Source organism: Vicia villosa, unplaced genomic scaffold (genome assembly GCF_029867415.1).
Source record: "Vicia villosa cultivar HV-30 ecotype Madison, WI unplaced genomic scaffold, Vvil1.0 ctg.001778F_1_1, whole genome shotgun sequence".
Lineage (NCBI taxonomy): Eukaryota > Viridiplantae > Streptophyta > Magnoliopsida > Fabales > Fabaceae > Vicia > Vicia villosa.
The window spans coordinates 100,435-122,156 of NW_026705723.1; the positions used below are offsets into that span (position 1 = coordinate 100,435).

The 21,722-nt window shown below is 32.8% G+C and overlaps 1 protein-coding gene across 1 annotated transcript; it reads right to left on the reverse strand.

The window, feature by feature from the left end:
- Window positions 1-11,726: 11,726 nt before the first annotated feature.
- Window positions 11,727-14,169, reverse strand: LOC131636541 (VQ motif-containing protein 4-like). Its single transcript, XM_058907153.1, has one exon. It carries the CDS (start codon window positions 14,066-14,068, stop codon window positions 13,394-13,396), a length of 675 nt encoding a protein of 224 aa, XP_058763136.1. The 5' UTR covers window positions 14,069-14,169; the 3' UTR covers window positions 11,727-13,393.
- Between the last annotated feature and the right edge of the window lie 7,553 nt (window positions 14,170-21,722).

Genomic DNA, 21,722 nt, shown 5'->3' on the forward strand with positions numbered 1-21,722 from the left:
ATCATTATCAATTCATACCGATCAAACACATACAAAAAATATAAGTTATATTAAATTATTATCTAATGGTTTTCAATCCAATTTAATAAGATAGGAATTTATTTTAGCTTTCCAACGGTCCAAACGGCGCATCAAACGGACACTCGAGTCAAAAGTTATTGAATTTATAAGTTTTTCAAAATGCTGTCAAAACCAGAAAATTTGCTGTTACGGAAATACTGTCAAAAACCAGAAAACTGCTGTTGCGAAAATACTGTCTGCTGTTGCGAAAATACTGTTTGCTGTTGCGAAAATACTACTGTCTAGCCCAAATTTTTCACCATAAAACCATGTTAATCCATCATTTTTCATGAAATAAATAGTTATACAACCTATATACATTATATAGCAACTATTAGGATCATAAAAACAAGATTCTAAGCTCCATTAATTTTCACCAAAATTCCAAATCAACCATTTTCAAGTGAAACTTAAACATACATATATGCACTAAATCATGTTCTATACACATACCCATTCATGGAATTCAATATAGAAACATCATAGCATATATAAATCATCAATTTCATAGATTGAAACATAGATTCATGTTAGGGTTTTCAAGAATATAACAAATCCCCAAATCCTAACTTCATGGTATCTAACTCATTCCAAATCATGCATTTTCTAACTCAATCATCATTACCCACTTATATCTACTTATAATAACTTGGATTCACACCCTTACCTTTTGATTTTAATCCACCCTCTTCAAGAATCTACAATCCTCTCTTCTTTCTCTTCTATGTTCTCTTCTCCTCTCCCTTCTATTCTTCTTACCAAAGTTATGAAAAATGAAAGAATGACCTAACTCTTTCCTACTATCTTTTTTTTTTAATGGGCTTAACCCACAAATCAATTTCATATTTTATTGCTACTACTTAGGCCCAATTAATTATATCTCTCTAATAACTTAATTAACTCATTAAACCCAATAAACACAATTATACACAAAATTAATTAATTCAATTAATTATTATATCTCATAACAATTAAATAAATATTTAACACACCAAGTAAAATAAAATAATATAATAAAATAAATACGGATAAAATCCTCTAATAACTCAATGTCTCATATTTCCGATCTAATCTTAATTACTCAGAAAATTCCTCAAAACGCTAAATATTAACTCATTAATATTTCTAATACTAAAAATATTAAAATTTTTGATTAAATATTGATCCGCTATCTCGAACTAATACCGACTAAATCGTCCCAAAACGCGAAAAATTTCGATAAATATCAGAAATGACTAAATTAAGCAAATAATTATTAAAAACACCAAATAATATAATTACTAATATAATTAATAAAAATCGGGATGTTACAACCATCGGAACAACACACTTGCAGGCCCAGCTACACAGTCACAACAAGAACCACGAAGGGGTAGGGGTGATCCTAGGGTTCACGGCGGCGTCAACGATCGTCCTCGACATGTGATAACAAGACCTCAGTACATAACAGATGGGCGTCTTGGTGATGGAATACATTAGGCATTTTGTTAGGTTTTCGATAATCAGTTATTTTCGTTGTATCCAAACCCTAAAAGTAATAAAAAAAATTATTTCCGGTTTTTTTATATAGACCCGTTGTTTTGATTTCTATTACCGGATGTCAAAATAGGTCTCTAAATGTTAATTAGAAAAATTAAAAAAAATAAAATAATAAACATGGCCTTATGCGCCATTTGGTATGACTTAATAAAAAAAATATATACCTAATGCGCCATTTCATTTGGCGCAAATGTATGTCCAATTAGGGCAAGCCAAATGAAATGGCGCATACACCTATTTGTCCTTCTATTACGCCATTTCATTTGGCGCATACACCTTTACGGTGTGTCATACCCAAAAATTTACCCGATACGATTCGCATCTTTTAGTTTACTAAGGGTGTTAAAATTAAGAGCTAGGGGGTTTAACATATCTATTGTTAAACCTGATCTCTTATAAATTGGTTAAAATAAAACGAGAGTGTGGATAGCAAAAATTTTGAATCCAATTTGTTTTCGGCCCATCTGTTTTTATTTTGAGGTTTTAATCAATTATTCATTTCTAATTTGTTGGTTATTTGATTATTACTTTTATCCATATTGACATAATTTTGGATTAATCATTTTACATATAATATATTATGATTAACCTAGGGATAGTTGCTTAAGTTAAATAGTAATGAGATTATCATTAATTTTAAGGCAAAATAGCCTTTTTGGTCCCGTATGTTAACCCCTGGGTTCATTTTGGTCCCTTAACTTCAGAAAGTTCCATATTGGTACCTTAACTCTTCAAATGGTGTCATTTTAGTCCTTTTTGTCATATTAACGACGAATTTAGCGACCAATTATTTAGTTTTTCCGTCGCTAATATGACAAAAAGGACTAAAATGACACCTTTTGAAGAGTTAAGGGACCATTATGAAACTTTTTAAATTTAAGGGACCAAAATGAACCCCGAGGTTAACATACGGGACCAAAAAGAGTATTTTGCCTAATTTTAATCATATAGTATCAGGATTAATTGTCTTGCTATCAATTATATTGCTATTGTTAAGGTATTGCTATTAACCATTTTTATTATCAGATTAATTGGTTTATTAGTTAAATTAATTAATTATTTTATTAATTAATTTAATTAGATGTGGGGTGTTAACATTTGGTGTATTGGGTTTATGGTGAGAAACGTATTGGTCTATAATGACAATTGGGCCAGGTGAAGTTATTGGGTCAAGAGTTGGACCGGTTTCGTGTGGGTCATAACAGTGGACCGGGTCAACCAAGACCCAACCCGGTCCTGTTCACCTTCGTTCCCAGCCATCCTCACAGCGCCGCAGCCAACCTCACAAACCCTAGATCTGCATCTTTGCCCCAAGCCCATGAAATCAAAAGGAATCAAATCTCAAAATAAAATCAAATCAAACATCAGATTGAACAAAAACGAATTTTATTAATCAAATTATATTACAAATCCAATCAAAGATTCTAAAACAAATCAATAATCTAATATAATCTAATCTAACCTAAAATAAAACTAAAACCCTAAGTATAAATCTAAGGAGAAAATTAGATGAAATGGACGGGAAAAATTTTGGGGAGGCTTGAGGATTTTCTGGAGAACTCGAACCCTAAGCAACTTGGACTGTCGTCTTCATCTTCGTACCTGCGAGAAAACAGAGAAGAAGAAGAAGAAGAAGAAGAAGAAGAAGAAGAAGAAGAAGAAGGGGATTAGCAAGGCAATCGGAGCTTACACGTTCCAACATTCAAGAACAAAAGGTAACCCAATCAGAAACTTAGCTTAGGTTTTGATCAATTGCATGTGTTTCGTTTGTTTTTTTTTGGAATTGAGGGGTTAGGGTTCTTAGGGTTCACTAGGGTTCTTGGGGTTTTTACGAATCTTGGTTTTGGGATGAGTCTCACGGTTGAAGATCAACCGGAAACTAGGCTTTGGGGTGGTTAAAGGGGTGGTTGGGGGTGGAGCGATTTCCGGCCGGTGGTGGGCGGTGGTTTTCTGGGCTTTTGTTTGTGAGAACGAGAGAGTAGAGAGAAAGCGAAGAAGGAAGAGAGAGAAAAAGAAAAGAAAAAAGGAGAGGGAATCGGTGAGGCTTCGCTTTTATATTGCCAGGCACGCCATTGGATGATGACAAGTGGTCCTCCCATGGCCACTTGTCTGCGCCACTGAACATGATTCAGTGCACCATCCATCCTGTGCACCCCTTTGATCAAACGCATGCAGAATGCATGACTACCTAAGATCCAGATCTAACGTTCCCAGCTCTGTACCGCACCAGACTCCCATGCACCTTCACCTACTGGATCTAACGGATCTAAATCCTTATTGGGCTCAGCCCTTACTATTTACACACCCCTTAAATTGCTCCCAAACTGGAGTATACACCCCCCTGCAAAATATAAAAACCAATTAAATTATTTTGTTAATTCTAATTAATTGTTTAATTGATTTCTTAATTTTCTCTTCGATCCGATCATACCTAATGGTCGCATTGGCGAGAAGTAACTTTAATAAAATAAAAATTAATTTATTTGTTAACATTAATTCTTATTCAATTGATCCTTGGTTAATTTTCTCTTTGATCCGATCATACCTAATGATCGCATTGGCGAGAAATAAAGCAATAAAATACAATAATAAAATTCGTTATCATGTAATAATCAAATCTATTGATTATGAGAGATAATGATAAAACTAGCAATTTAATTATTTAAAAACTAAAATACATTTTATTTGCTGTTCGTGATGATCGAATCTATCAGAATGGTCAGCAATCCTTCATCTAATCCGTTAACTATGGTGGTCAAACCTATTGATCATCGCACCTAACGGAAACATATCAAACTAGGGTTGTACGCTATAATTAAAACACTCCTTTCATCTTCAAATTACAAATTTCAAAATACCTTCAACAACCTCATATCATTCTAAGGCGTACAACCCTCCCCCGAACTACGTTGACTCTAATCCTCCCTAAGGAGGTACATAGGCACTTGGCAACAAGGCGAGTCCCCTTCCCTAAAACCTCAATTCATTCAAAATCTCACTTTTCGCCCTCTTCATTTCCTTAGCTATTAACCTTAATAATTTTTGCCATAAACCTTTACCTCGAACTCAAAACCTTAGGAAAGGGTTAAGGGTGTCTAACACCTTCCCTTGACCTGATTATAATAATCTTACCTGAATCTCTTAACTGCGTAGGGTTTCCTATTCGCCCTGGTAGAATAGGTGGCGACTGTAAAATTCTTTAATTTTTAGGGCATGTTGCTACACGGTGTCCCAAACCTAGACATTTTGGTAAATAAACTGAAAACTTGATTTTTTTTGTATTTTTTTTAAAACTTGATTATTTAAATTTTTTTTCGTAGTAAGTAACTATTTGATCAAAATAAATTCTCAATTTTCGCAAATTTTATATCAAATAAAATTGTTAATTTTGAGGTGGTTCAAACTAAAAAAAAAAGTGAGATTTTATTTGTATTTTTTCTTTTAATCTATTTTTTTGCACTCATTTAAAGCCTCGGTTCTAGCTTTTTATTAAAAGACAATTCTCATCCAACCCCATGAGTCTCTTACGTACCACCGAATTGACTAAAATGCCCTCGTGCTTCCGAAAATGCACTTTCGAAAGTACTCTTTTATTTTTGTTTAACGTTGTTTTATTTCGTATCTGCTCTTACAGAACTCTTCCGTTGATGCATTTACGGAAATGTTTGATGTTATAACTCGCGTCAGACCTTTCCTCTCCCTCAGTCTCTTCACTTCAAACTATCAACCCTCAAACACTCTCAAACTCTCTCAACCCCAAATTTCAAACTTCACATTTCTTTCTCCCGAGTTCGACTATGTTGTCAACATCAAATTCAAATCTCTATGAAGTTCAAATTTATATTTTAATCGGTACGTTTTTGAAATTTTAAGTTATTTTAGAGTATTTTTGAAATCGAATTAGAATTTGATATTTAGGTGTAGAAATGATTGGATAGGTTTAGAGATATTGTTTAGAGACAATGTAGGTGATGTTTGAGGTTTATTATGGACGATCAAGCCAAAAAATAGAGTTTTGGGTGATTGAATAGTTGAGTTACGCTATTGTTGCATTTCTGAGCTTCAGTGCCTTCCGTAAATGCACTTACGGAAGAGATGAATGTTAGGAAATTCCGTAGATTCATCTACGGAAGCACCATAAATTTTGAAACTAAGGTGCTTCCGTAGATGCATTTACGGAGGAGTATTTTTTTCCTATTCTTGTTTATTTATAAATCATTGTTCATTTATAGATACATAGTATCTAACTAGATGTTATCATAATGCAGACATTATGACCCACAATCCGGATAGGGATATACATGGGAGGACTGCATAGCACGCATCCGTGCGGCGTGAACGGACGTGTGTAGTATCTCAGGTCACTAATGGAGCTGCCGTTCCACCTGATACACCCGCTACAGTTGGGCCTTCTCCATCTGTCCTAGTTGAGGGGCTCTCTACGTCCGTTCCAGTTGATACACCCGCTCTAGTTGAGCCTTCTCCATCGGTCCTAGTTAAGGGGCCTTCCCCGTATACTACTACACCACGGAGGCCCAGGGATGATGGTGAGGGTTCCTCACAGATGCCACCCCCTCGCATACGTCGTCGGGGCAGTTCTTCTACTTCTACTCCTGTGCCTATGCCAGTGACGGCCGATGTAGGATCTGTTGTGCCACCTCCGGAGCTGCACGAGAATGAGCTGGTGTCAGAGCCTATCTGGTATCCGGGGGGTCCTATAGACGCATCCCTTTTGACAAGGTATGACGATCATGCAGCCAGGCGTATCTGGGATGGAGAGGTAAATTTTCTTTGTTAATTACTTTTTTTTCTTCAGTTTCTGAATTTGATTATTCATAATCGTGTTTGCGGAGAGATGGAATCCGGAGACTTCCTCATTTCATCTTCCTCACGGTAAGATTATCATCACTCTTGATTATGTGGCATGTCTCCTGTATCTACCTATAAGGGGTACCCTCCTTGGTCACGGTAGGCTGACGAAGGAGGAAGCTATGGAGATGCTGATTGCTGAGCTAGGGTGCGATTTGGATGACGCACTTAAGGAGGTGGACAGGACTCGCGGGGATCGACTATGCTTATCGGATACATCATGTATCCATGAGTACAACTAGGGAGCGGCTGTATTGGTGTACAGTTACTACGGACTCTGAGAGGGATGCCTGTGGAAGGCAAGGACAGTGGCAGACAGTTGTACCCTTTTAGTGGTAACAATCTTATCCCTTTCTACTTATTATATATTTATGATAGTAAATTAAAATAACCGTGTTTTTTTCAGGCTTGGATACTGCAGCACTTCCCATACATTATTGGCTAGGGAGAGGTGTCGAACTACACTAGGCTCATGCCGCGTGCTAGTAAATTCATCCCCCGCATAGGGAACCAAGTGTTGGATTCTTACAGGCGCGGACTTGATCGCATGGCTGTCGAGGACGTACGTTATGACTGCTATGCTGAGCATCGGGAGACGGTTCCCTTTGATTAGATAGCACTATATTCTGGATGGCTGGCCGCCAGCTCGACCATCATTGTACGTTATTTTCCGGAGCGCGTCATGCGTCAGTTTGGCTACGCAGGGATGATACCTCGCGACCCTATAGTCTCCGCTCCTATCAACATGACCCGTCGGTAGTTAGATGAGGTCTTTGCATACTGGGAGCATCACATGGTTCTCGAGGAGGCTCGGGCGACGAGAGCAGAGAGGGACTGGAGCTGCGTCGAGAGGTACATCACCTGGTACTACGGGGTGTCACACTCGTTCATGCTGCCCGCTGCACCTGGAGATCCGTCTAGACTATCCCACAAGGAGATTCTGCAAGCTCATCAGGCTGAGTTGTACCATACTCACGATCTTCTTTCTCGGTGTCGTCAGATAGCTGACACGGGCCTAGGAGCCATTGCAGATGGTTTATTCCCTAAGGGGTCTGCGGAGAGGCGTGTGGTGGATGTTATGGTTAGGCTGGCACAAGAGGCATTTCTATACCGTAGAAATCGTGCCAGGACTGGTGGGACACTTGACGCTAGAGGCGAAGCCAGGAGAGGGCGTGGTGGACGTAGAGGCGGAGGCGGGGCCAGAGATAGAGGAGAGCAACATGATGATGTTCGGCACACACAGTAGTGATGCCTCTGTTTTTTTTTTATGTTTGTATTTATTTGATGATGTATGTGTTACTTATGTTACTTTGATGATGTATTCTACATTATGACCGACATTATTTATACGATGAATTTTTTTTGGTTTACCTACTATTGTATTTAAAATGCATTACTTTAATTTTGCATTTTCGTAACCAAAATTAAATTTTGGAATGAAATGAACATGCTTTGAAAATATAGCAGACTGTTCCATAGGTGCATCTACGGAACACTCGATTTTCATTACGTTCTGTAGATGCATCTACGGAAGGCTTCCTCAACTGAAATCATTTGCTTCCGTAGATGTACCTACGGAAGAAAACACTTTTTTTTTCCAAAATATGGGTGTTTCCGGAAGTGCATATACGAAAGCAGAGGGAAAAAATGAAATTTTGCTCGGTCTGTAAGAGATTTATGGAGTGCATTGAGATATTGTCTATTAAAAAACATTATTTATACCATGTATTTTATTTTTTTGATTTACCTACTATTGTATTTAAAATGCATTACTTTAATTTTACATTTTCATAACCAAAATTAAGTTTTGGAAACAAATGAACATGCTTTGAAAATATAGCAGATTGTTCCGTAGGTGCATCTACGGAACACTTGATTTGCACCACGTTCCGTAGATGTATCTACGGAAGACTTCCTCAACTGAAATCATTTGCTTCTGTGGATGTACCTACGGAAGAAGACACATTTTTTTTTAAAATATAAGTGTTTTCGAAAGTGTATCTACGAAAGCAGAGGGAAAAATAAAATTTTGTGCGGTCTATAAAAAATTTATAGAGTGCATTGAGATGTTGTCTATTAAATTAATAATATACGGTCTTAAATTAATAATAAATAAATAAATAAAGCTTTTATTCATCACACAAATTTTACGGATGAGTAATCACGGGTCCTACAAATTCAAAGTAGTGAAGTGAAGACATAGTCAAACATGTCATGCTTGAAATTTCGTTATCACGTAATGAAATATTCAACGGATTTTGAAAGCATGATTATAATCAAAACATGTCACATGTGATAATGTCATATAACTTTTTCAATAAAACATTTTTGAAAAGAAATTAATCAAATAAAGAAAAATAGACCGACCAGTGCAATAAGTTTTAAAGTGTCTTATAATATGTCTTTTTGTAATATTTATTTATTTATTTATTTTATATAATTTGTCATTTAGTATTATAAATAACATATATTTTTATTAAAACATATTTAGAGGAAACTATACTCCCTTCTCTTATATCAATTTAAATAACACTAACATTCATTCTAAATTTAAAATACACGTTAAGCTCCTATGTTATGATTTTTCATTTATGTTAGTTGTAAGAGTATGTTATGATTCAGAATTATTTATTTTTTATATTTAAAATGTGTGAAAACTTTGTTTAATCAGATGTTTTGAACGTAAGTAGGGATGACAAAACAGATCTAATTTGCCGAATATATCATTACCTGCACTTTTTTGCAGTGCGACATGTCTGCCCCATTTTGTTTCATTTTTTATTGGTGTGAGAATTAACATAAATATTTATAATTTTTAAACTTTTAGAGATACGATATCTGTGGATCTATCCGCCTCGTCTTTTTTTTAGGGCAAGTCAAAATTTTAGACCAGTATCCTCAACTATGTTCATTTTGTTGATTCTATTTTTTATGAATTTTTGACGAACATATCTAAATGGACGGACATTTGTCATCCTACTGCGCTACCAAGCTACCAATTGATCTGAATTAACTAAATATAAACTATTTAATTTTAATTTTAGTTTTTACTTGTTTAAATAGATGTTTTAGTCTCAAGTAAAGATGCGTCTGAAGTGTGAAGTGCTTGTCACATTCTATTTCATTTTTTACAGGTACAAAAATTAACATAAATTTTATAATTTTTAAATTTTACACATGCGGCATATGTGAATCTGCCCTTCTCGCTTTTATTTTTTTAAGGTAAGTTAAAGTTTTAGACCAATACCATCAACTATGTTTGCTTTGTTCGTTTTATTTTTTATGAATTTTTGACGAACATATCTAAATGGGCGGATATGTCCATTTGTCATCCTTCGGCGCTATCAATTGATTTGAATTAACTAAATATAAACAATTTAATTTTAAAAAAATATATCATTTTACCACTAAAATCGGCATGATGAATTTTTTTGTGCTCAAATTAAATGAAACTTTTACAATCATAAAACGAGTTCAATTGCTAATCAAAAGCCAACAAAGGCAACCAAGAAGAGCACATGTCAAGTTTCAAATTCCCAATAAATACCCCACCAACCAAGACTTCCAAAGTCCACACAAAAAATCATGTACACACACACAACACATACATACAAACAAACTAGTTTACTTCAACCCCATGTCTTTTCCATCCCACCTCCAATTTCTTCTCCCCTCTCATCATCACAAGTCCCACTTCCTCTCCCCTCCTTCACTCTCATTCGTCCACTCCAATATCTTACTCTCATTAGGGTCAAAAAGAAAACTTAAACACATTCAATACAAGAAAAAGAGACCATCTTTTTGCATGATTGTTTTTCAAGGCTGTTTTTAAGGCTTTTGCATTTATTAGGGTACCCGACCAAAAAAGAGGACCCTACCATAAAAGAAAAATGAAACTCTTCAATGTTTGAGAGTGTTGTACTTTCTTCTCTTTTCAAATCGTGAATGAGTGGATTTATTGATCTTATCTTATATGCCATCAACCTAGTTTGACTTGTTTTAGCAACCAAACTTTGCTACTTATTAAATGATGTGTTGAATTCATTATTAAGGTTCATAATTATCTTAACTTTAGTATCATGATTTTCTATTTTTGTGGCAATTAAATTAGTTACAACCACGTTAGTCCCATTTGCCAGCATTTTAATTACTCTCCATCAATATTGTATTTGCCAGCATTTTAATACTCTCCTTCAATATTGCATTTATATTATCAACACATTGTTTAAAAATTTTACAATTTTAATTTCCCATGCATTAATTACATATATTTTTCAAAAAATAATTTACATTTTTAAACTCTAGAATGTTCAAGAGAGACTCGTTAACATTTTTAAAATAAAAAATAAAATATAGAAGATTTTGACCTATGTACATGCGTTTGGTCGAAAGTTTAAATTTAAAATTTTTTATTTTTCAACAAATCATGTGTAAATATTGTCGACAGCCTCTTTTGAATAAAAAATTAATATTTAATATATGTAAAATAAATTAAAATTGTTAATTAAAAATATTTTTTATTTGTTAATTAAAATTGCTAACAAAAATATTTTTTATAATTATATATTAATGTATAAAAAATTATATAAAAAATTTTAAAAAACTTATTAAATGTAACTTTTTTCCTAATGATTGGTGAATAGACCGATGGTGCTATTCTTGCAATATATCAAAAAAATCTTAAATTTTATACTAAAAATAAATAATTAAAAAAACATGTCTTATATTACAAATCAATTTTATAAAAATAGTTAAAAACTATATCTAAAAGCATATTAACTCGGATTACTTTCAATTAAATACTATGATAGGGTATATTTATCAACCCACTAAATAAATAATACAATTATAAAAATAGAAAAGGGAATATATGTAAATATATTTACAAATGTTATCCAATAAAAGACATGTATTTAATCAAATCATTTTTTAAAATTTTTAAATTTTGATATGATTGGATAAATTTAAAAAATTTAATCATATTTATTAATACTCTCTCTGTCTTTTAAATAGATGTTCGCTTTGACATTTTCACACCAGATAATAATAATTGTATTAATTTTAATGATAAAATAAATATCATTTATTTAAATAACCTTATTAATAATAATGAGTAAAACAGTTATATAATGTAAAATAATATAATAAATAAAAGTAAGTTAATAAAAATAAATAATAAATATTATATTAATATTTTAAAGAAACAAATAATTTATAATAAATAAAAATAAAAAATGACACTTATTATAAAATATTGCCATATTGATTTATATTAACACTCCATTGTCTTTAAACTCTAAAAATACTATGTGTATGTTTGGTTTGGCTTTTAGAAAACCCAAAAACAATTCTATAGGTGTGGAATTGATTCTAGATGATTTTAAGATCTCAGGTTAGGCAAAAGTAGAATTGATTCTGTCTCTAGAATTAATTCTACTTGAAGTTAGAATTTGTAGCTTCTGCCTCCAGAATTGATTATGGATAATTTTTACACTGTAATTTATTGTTTAACTCACATTTACATAAATATATCCAAACATAAATCAATTTTAATAAACTCAATTCTAATAAAGTCAATTTTATCAAACTCAATTCTATTAGATTCAATTTTATTTACCGTCAATCCAAACACACCTTATCTCATTTTGACAATAAATTAGATCATATAAAAATCTAATACACTACACGTTCACACATTCAAAACAACTAAGACGATTATATCAAAGATAAGATCATACATTCATACTTACATCAATGTATGTTTAAATTTTTTACAGATGAACCTCAACATAACAATCTCAAATTTATCAAATGCATGAATGCCTCAACTTATGACCAAAATAACCCCATACAATCCTGGTCCAATACAAAGTACTACAAAATAAAATCCAATGAATAGCTATAAAACACATCACAAACTCTTACAGGAAAAGAGTAAAGATTCCTTCCCCATTCCACAACTCTTAACTTGACAGCTAGCCCAAACCTCCTTTACCAATATGATCACACTCTCTCTCTCTAGAATCCTAATCTTCTCTCTCTAGAAAGAGAAAATGACTGCATTGATCAGCAGTACAGAGTTTATTAATGCTACTAATTATGAATGCCGTCGACCTAAAGTAACTGAACTGCCTCACCCATTTCAATTCCTCATTAACTATTATTCACACCCCCAACTACCCTTAAATACTAAATACACCCTCCTATTTCACTCAATCCATAGATCCTATTTCTTTCAAATTTACTCCCACCATTTTTTATTATAAGTTACTTTGAAAAAAAATTTAAATATAAGTCATTTTATAATTTCAACGAATAATTAATAATATTTTACGTATTATATTATTAAATATTTATTATTGTCTTTTTTCAATTATGTAAATTTATCTTCTACATATCAATAATGAAAGACAATTCTATAACAATCTTCATAATTTTTGTAAATGTGAAAAATATAAAACGACTTATAATAAAAAGGGTTAAATATGTTTCTAGTCCCTATAAAATTACAAAAAATTACTTGTAGTCCTTATAAAAAAATTCGACTTTTAGTCCCTATAACTTTTAGTCCCTCTACATGGACTAAAAGTGACTGTAAAAGTAATTTTATATGAATTAAAAGTAAATTTTTTTTATAGGGACTAAAAATTAAAATTGAGATATTTATAGAACCAGAAACTTATTTAAACTTAATAAAAAAATATTAATTAACCATAATTTACTTTTTCAAATTTTACATTTTCCCCCTAATAATATTCAAGGTAAAAAAAAATCATACTAAAAAACAAAACAAAAATATTATTCAATTCAATTCTCTTCCATAAAATAAAACAGTACAAATCAATCCCTTTCAATTTCATCAGCAACAACAATGCCAGTAAAAATTAAAATAAAAAAAAAAAGTAAAAAAAAAATAAAGAAAAATTCAAGATGCAGAATAAGGACCTGAACCCCTAGGAGAAGTCGTAGGAAAAAGAGGAAGCAAACGAGGTTCAGACTCTCTGGGAGTTGAAACCGGTGAAGGATGTAAAAAGAATCCCTTCTCTTTAATGGCTTTATCTTCAGCTTCCGCGTTCAAGCAAGAGCTTCTGGAGGGTCCGGATCGGTCAAACGGGTCGGGTATAAGAGGTGTGACAGGGCTAAGAACAAGAGAAGGAAAATCTAGGATGCTAGGTGAGAGGATCTCTTGTTTGGTACGAGGTGAGAAAGATGTGTTGTTGGAGAAAATGGGTAGTAATGGGTTGATGTTGAGGTTTTTGTGAAGTGAGTTTCTTCTTTCGTAGAGTTTGAAACCGGATTGGTGTTGTTTTTTGGGGATGGTGTTGATTGGTGGAATGTTATTGTTGTTGTTGAGGTGGTTGTGGTTGTGGTGGTTTGGTTTGGAGGAAGAGGAGGATGCTTGTTTTGATGTTTCCGAGGAACCGGTTAACATTTGGACAACTTGTTTGAACGAGGTTGTGTCTGCTTGAACGAACGTTGTTGGGTATGGGTTACCGGGTTCGGATCTTGTGATGGGTCTTGGGGAGGGGAGTTGGGTTTTGGGGGAAGGGAGAGAAGATGGGGTTTGGTCTTCTTGGTATCTCATGGAAATGGAATCCATGGAAGAAAGGAGGAGGAAGGAAGAGAGAAGAAAGTTGAGAAGTAAAGAGTGTTAAATAGAATAGAGTAGTGTAGAGTGTAGAATAGAATAATGAGATGCGACTTTGGTTACTTGGTTTTGTTTTGACATAACATGTTGCATAATCACATGTTTATATTAAAAGATATTTTGTAAAAAAAATGATTTAAAAGATGTTTATACAAATATTAGTTTTACTAATTTTTATGAAGTAGTCATTCTTTTATCAATTTACATGTATTACTCTTAACATGTCCGTCCCGTTTAGAATTACTTGTAAGAATCTAAAAGAAAATGACAATTAACGGAGCAGACGACACTGATTTTGACATGTAGATCTAAAATTTTGACATTATCTGAAAAAGTAAAGACCGGTTGGGTGGTTCGACAACACTGGTTTTTTAAAGGGTAAAAACTATAAAAATTATATAAATATTTGCTTTCAGAAAAAAATGGGGTGGAGTGGACGAATACATTAAAAAATACGAATTTAAAACTTTGATTCTTTTCAAAAAAAATTTTGGCAAAATAGGCATTTCTGACAAGTCCGACATAGTTTTACCACCTCTAATTAGTTTCAAAAGTCGAACATCAAAAAAAGACTTAAATATGTGTTATAAGTTGAATAATTTTTACTTTACAAACCAATTTTCGTTAGTTGATTTGGTGGTGATTGATGTTGGAGTTAATAGTGAATATTGCGATTCAATTCCACGTAACTGCAATCGAGAAGAGACTAAAATCACTTAATAGCATAAGTGACCTTCAAACTAAGCGTGTGTTTGGGTCTGAGGTGGAAAAAATTGATTTTGAGTGAATTGATTATGTAAAACTGATTCTGGATAAAAGTGAGTTAAAAGTAAAGTCATTTATGTTTGGAGAAATTTTTGTAAAAGTGAGTTTAACAATAAATTTTAGGGTAAAAATCACGTTTAAAAATTGCATTTGATCAAAAGCTACAAATTCTAACTTCAAGTAGAATCAATTCTGAAAAGCAAAATCAATTATGTTCGAAATCAACTAAACACGTCAAAATCAATTGTAGACGTCCATAATCAATTCTAGATGTCTAACGTAAAACCAAATATAAATTAATTAGTCATTCAAGAAGACTGGATACGGTAAGAAAACCCAAAAAAATTGTATTAGATTCGACTAGAGTTTAATTTTAAATTAATTAATTCATGTCAAAACTTTACTAGTCATTATGTAGTTGGGAATCAAATTGTTAAAATTAAAATACCATATGTTTTTGAATTTAGAGTTGATACTCTCATTGTGGAGTGTAGACTGTAGATGCTCCTACTCACTAGGTATGTATAATTGTATAGCTAGTCTATCGAGAGATTAATACCACTAGTACTACAATGTTTATTTGCCTAACATATTTTTTGTTTGTTTGTGAAGGAGTTAAGTTAACGTGTACATTCTTAATTATTCTTTAAACACCTAAGTTGACTAATCAAGTTTCTCTCGTGACCTTTGCGTGTATTTTTGGTATGTTCTTTGTCTAGGAAAAAAAATTAAAATGTATTCTTCGCTAAAACAATTTTAAAATGGTTTTGTAGTCCAGAAAAAATTGAAATATTAGTAAAAATATATATGATTTTAGAAATTTTGTTTTTAAAATTAGTTATCATATTATTATTGACTTAATTTTTGTTAGAATTTGAAATACTCTTTAGTGAACAATAGAAAGTTTGAATATAGAAAGTTTGAATGAGAGAGAGAGAGGATAGGAGAGATCACTATTGGGTAATTTTGGAGAGCCAAAGTCACCATAATTTTGAAATTGAAAAATCAATCTAATATTCTATCTCATCTCAATGTTTTTTATAAAATAACAATTTTTTAAAATAAAGATATATACTTTGAAATACATTCAATTGTATTTAATTTTATTTTTATATTTTTAATTTAAAGTGATTTAATGAAATTGAGGGTGAGAATTTTCTATTTCATTAATCAACCATAACAAAGATAATTCTAGAGTATACAAGTGATTAGGGGTGCTCGCGGTGCGGCTTGAGCAGTTTTGACGAAAAAAATCATCCGAACCGCAAGAGAAAAAATAATGCAGTTTGGTTTGATTCGGTTGGCTTTTAAAAAAAATCCGAACCAAACCAAACCAAACTAATGCGGTTTGGTTCCGTTCGGTTGGTTCGGTTTTTTACAAATATTTTATTGAGCCATACATACACATATAGATGATAACATAATTTTGTATTTATACATTCATACACTATCAAATAACAACAAAACTCGTCATATTTTGACAACAATTTTCCATTTAATATGTAAAAATTAAATTAGACAAAAGTGGAATATTAAACATAAAATAATAGCATAAAACAATATAAAAATTATTATAACGAAACAAAAAAATAGAAGAGACGAAAGATTAGTGAAAGTGAACAAGAAAAAAAGTGTTGAGAGATTAGAGAAGAAGATATGCGATAAAAACGAAACTGAAATACGGAACATTTACATAAAAATGAGAAGGTGAAAAAGAAAGAATATAAGAGAGTAGAGATTATAGAAGAAGAGGGAAGATGAATGTGGCAAAGAAGGTGCGATAATGTTATTAAAGATTTTAGAAGATCGAGACTAAAATTATATGTGTAAGGATGAGAAAATTGTTCGTAATCATAATGCTAATGTATAATAAGTTTAAGTTTGGGTTGGATGTGAGTTAGTAAAATTTAGGTTGTAACATAGTGCGGTTTGATTCGGTTTGGTTCGGTTTACAAAATACAAACCGCAAACCGAACTGAACCGTGCGGTTTTGTAAAAACTGACCCAAACTAATCCGAACCAAATGCGGTTTTTTGCGGTTTCGGTTTGGTTTGGTTTGCGGTTTTCTATTGGGTTGGTTTGGTTTTGATCACCCCTACAAGTGATTGGGATGCAAAATAACAAATTAAATAAGAGAAAAACTAAAAACTCAGACATGTAATCGGTTACAAAAACTTGTAATCGATTACAACTACTAATAATAAAAAAACTCACAAACAGCTGGAACAGATTACTGTGATTGTGTAACCGGTTACGCCAACTCGAAAAGTATATTTTTTCAGCTTAATTGACTTATTTTGATGTCTGTAACCAATTACACATTCGTGTTAACCGGTTACACCAACTTGAAATATAAAAAATTCTTAATACACCACCTTAATTTAAGTGTTTCAAGTCTTCTATCTCTATGCTCATCTTCAACCTTTTGAACACTTCAATTATGATCCTCTTAGTTAACAAATCAGTCACTTGGTCTTCACTTCTACTATATCACAATCTCAACTTTCCTTCACTAACAAGTTCCCTCAAGTAGTGAAAACGCATCTCAATATACTTGCTCTCCCCATGTGCAATTGGGTTCTTATCAAGATTAATAGCGAAAATGTTATCAGCCAATAATGTTATAGCATCACCTTCATTGTTGTCCAGATCCTTCAATAAATTCTTCAACCACATGGCTTGGCACACACACAACGAAGTGACAATATACTTGGCCTCACAAAGCGAGAGTGCCATTACCGATTCCTTCTTCGAACACAATGAGATTGGTGTTCCACCGAATATAAAGATGTATCCAGTGATATGATTTCAAAGTGTGCTATTTTAGAAATAGAAGCATATCTTACCTCGAATTTTCTTAAAATTGAGGGAAAAGAGTTCAAGAACCATTCTTTTTATTATATTATTTATTTGTAAACTAAATGATCTATCCCATCGGTTTATTAATAACTGAGGGATAAAAAAAATCAGGTTTTACTATAAAAGCACTTCTTAATTTTTTTACTCTTATCCTAACTCGTATGCATTATTCTTCTATAATTTCGATCATCTTTATCTCCGCACCAATTGCAATCGATAAAATAGAGTAAATTTCATTTTCTGCCCGTATCCGCTACGAGAAAGAGAATTCATCAGTTAATAGAACCTTTGACGTATCTTAGAATCCTTTTGACAACTGTCAAGTGAGACACCTTCAGTCTCTCCATGAATCTACTGACAATACCGACACTAAAAGCCAAATTCGATCATGTATTGCACAAGTAATGCAAAGATCCAATCAGCCTCTTATAGGGAGTTGAATTTACCTCTTGCCCATCCTCATTGTTATACAATTTTAACCTTGGTTCAGTTGGAGTAATGACAACATTGTAATGCTTCATTTCAAACTTCTTCAATATCTCAAAAGCATATCTTCCTTGGTGCATGAGTAGTCCCTTTTTGAACTTGTGAAACTCAATGCCAAGGAAGTATATATTGTTAGAACAAGATTTGGTTCTGTAATAATACCTCTGAGTTTTGATGATAACAATGAGTATGTTTGTATGAAAAATTTTGGTACTCTAATAAGTCTTATTTTAAATATTTAACAAATAGGTTCTGCATATAATGAAAGGCGCAACCAAACCATCCGAAGTAACCAAGTTCTGTTTCTGTGCTACACAAGTTCTGTTGAACAGTAGCAAATCACTTCAGAAGGCTCTGAAGTTGTGATTCTAATACTCTATCAAAGAAACCAAGTTCTGAAGATATGAAGATAGAAGTTCTGAGGAACAATCTAGATGCTGAAGACTTATGTTTCTGAAGATAAATGGTACTGAAGACCAAGTGCTGAAGACGCAGTTCTAAAGAATCTGAAGACTTGAAGTTTTATGACCCAAGGTTTATTTTCTTTCTGTTAACGTGGTACATAGTACATGGTACGACCAAATGTTTAGCTCTACTACCATGAAAGGACGGACGCGTCACACGATCTTGTCCCCCACGTTGTTTCAAGCTGCTAGCTTTCTAGAAATTCCAAGAATGCCCTTCAATGAATATATTATTTTATTTGGCTATAAATAGGCTTGAAGACTTAAAGAGAAGGCTGCTCACTTTACACGCTCATACTTTCTTAAAAGACTGTTCATAAGCTCCTTATTCTTTTAGTCCATACTCTCAAATTATTGTTTACTACCAGCTTATGTAGAAGCCTTATTTTGTAAACAAACATCTTTTCAAGTTGTAGTTTGTTTGTTCCTTAAGGGATCAATTGGTCAAAATCCTTGAGAAGTCTAAGATTAGTGTGTCTTAGAGTTTGTAAGTGAGTCACTCGCAGGTAGCTTGTGCATTGTAATAATCTTGAGATTATTAGATTAGGACCTTGTTGATAAGGGGAAATCACCTTGGCGGGTGAACTTGATTAGCTTGATATTTTTCAAGTGAACTAGTATAAATATTCCTTGTTCTTTCCTTATTGCATTTTTATCTCTCTTATCAATAGTGAAGTTTTAAAACGGAGATTTTCTTAGAGAAAAGTTGTGTGTTAAAAACCTTATTCAAACCCCCTTTTTAGTATTTTTCACACCTTCATATACTGAGGCCAAGGTCGGTTATCTCGAATTGTTTCATAAGTTCACTCTTGAAGTTAGAAATACACTTTTCGCCGCTGCCTGTGATCAACAAATCGTCTACATATAGACAAAGGATGATCACCCCTTCACTTGTATTCGTCTTCACATAAACGCCATGTTTGAATACATATTTCTTGAATTGTTCCAAGATTTTGGAGTTTGCTTTAAACCATATATCACTTTTCTCAACTTGTAGAACCTTCCTTATTGGGTTTTCACAATAAAACCAAGGGCTGCTCTACATAAACTTCCTCTTCAAGCAGTTCGTTCAAAAACGCATATTTTACGTCCATTTAATAGATGGACGAATTGTTATTGTTTGCAATATCAATAACTAGCCTTATGGTTTCAATTCTAGTATCTAGTGCAAATACCTTTTCAAAGTATATGCCTTCTCTTTGCAAGAATCCCATTGCAACTAATCGAGTTTTATGCTTAATTACTTCACCTTTGGGATTTGCCTTCACCTCATAGACCTATCTTACATCAATTGACTTTTTTCCTTCTGGTAGATCAACTAAATCCCAAGTGCAAATGGATGAAATCACCATCATCGTTGAAACCGGGTTGGTGTTGTTTTTTGGGGATGGTGTTGATTGGTGGAATGTTGTTGTTGTAATGGTTTGGTTTGGAGGAAGAAGAGGATGCTAGTTTTGATGTTTTCGAGGAACCGGTTAACATTTGGACAACTTGTTTGAACGAGGTTGTGTCTGTTTGAACGAAAGTTGTTGGGTATGGGTTACCGGGTTCAGATCTTGTGATGGGTCTCGGGGAGGGGATTTGGGTTTTGGGGGAAGGGAGGGAAGATGGGGTTTGATCTTCTTGGTATCTCATGGAAATGGTATCCATGGAAGAAAAGGAGAAAACTATGAAGAAGAGAGAAAGAGAGAAGAGAGTTGAGAAGTAAATAGTGTTAAATAGATTAGAGTAGTGTAGAGTGTAGAATAGAATAATGAGATGCGACTTTGGTTACTTGGTTTTGTTTTGACATAACATGTCACATAATCACATGTTTATATTAAAAATTAGGGTTGTTTCAAGTTTAGAAACTACTCACATGTTTATATTAAAAATTAGGGCTGTTTCAAGTTTAGAAACTATGAATACATGCATAAAAAGTGAGAATACCCATGTTTGTTATAAGGTTGAAAAAAATTAACGGAGCAATTATAATTGAGAGTGTAGATCTAAAGTTTTGACATTATCTAAAAAATAAAGACCAATTGGGTGGTTCGACGACACTGATTTTTTAAAGGGTAAAAACTATAAAAATTTGCTTTTAGAAAAAGATGGGGTGGAGCGGACGGACACATTAAAAAATAGAATTTAAAATTTTGATTCTTTCCAAAAAAAATTGGTAAAATAGGCATTTCTGACAAGTCTGACATGTTTTTACCACCTCTAATTAGTTTCAAAAGTCGAACATCGGAAAAAATATGATTTGAATATGTGTTATAAGTTGAACAATTTTTATTTTACAAACCAATTTTCGTTAGTTGATTTGGTGGTGATTGACGTTGGACTTAATAGTGAAGATTGAGATTCAATTCCACGCAACTGCAATTGAGAAGGGACTAAAATCACTCAATAGTAGAATTGACCTTCAAACTATGCGTGTGTTTGGTTCCGAGGGGAAAAAATTGATTTTGAGTGAATTAATTTCGGATAAAAGCGAGTTAAAGGTAAAGTGATTTACGTTTGGAGAAATTTTTGTAAAAGTGATTTTAACAATAAATTTTAGTGTAAAAATCACGTTTAACAATCACGTTTGATCAAAAGCTACAAATCCTAATTTCAAGTACAATCAATTCTAGAAAGCAAAATCAATTATGTTCGAGATCAACTAAACACGTCAAAATCAATTCTAGATGTCCAGAATCAATTCTAGATGTCTCAAACGTGTAACCAAACATAGACTAATTAGTCGATCTAGAGGACTGGATACTGTAGTGAAAAAAATTTGTAGTAGATTTGACTAGAGTTTAATTTTAAATTAATTTATTTATGTCAAAACTTTACTACTCTCTCTGTCTCATAATAATAAGTGTCTTATTTGAGTTCAGCGCGTTTCTTAAAAAAATAATTAGATGTGTTGATTTTAATGATAAAATTAATATCATTATTAAAATATTTTTATTTATTATAGACAACAGAGTAGTTGAAAAAAATGAAAATTAATAAATAAGAGTATAATAGTGGAAAGAAATAATAAATATTATATTAGTAAAATC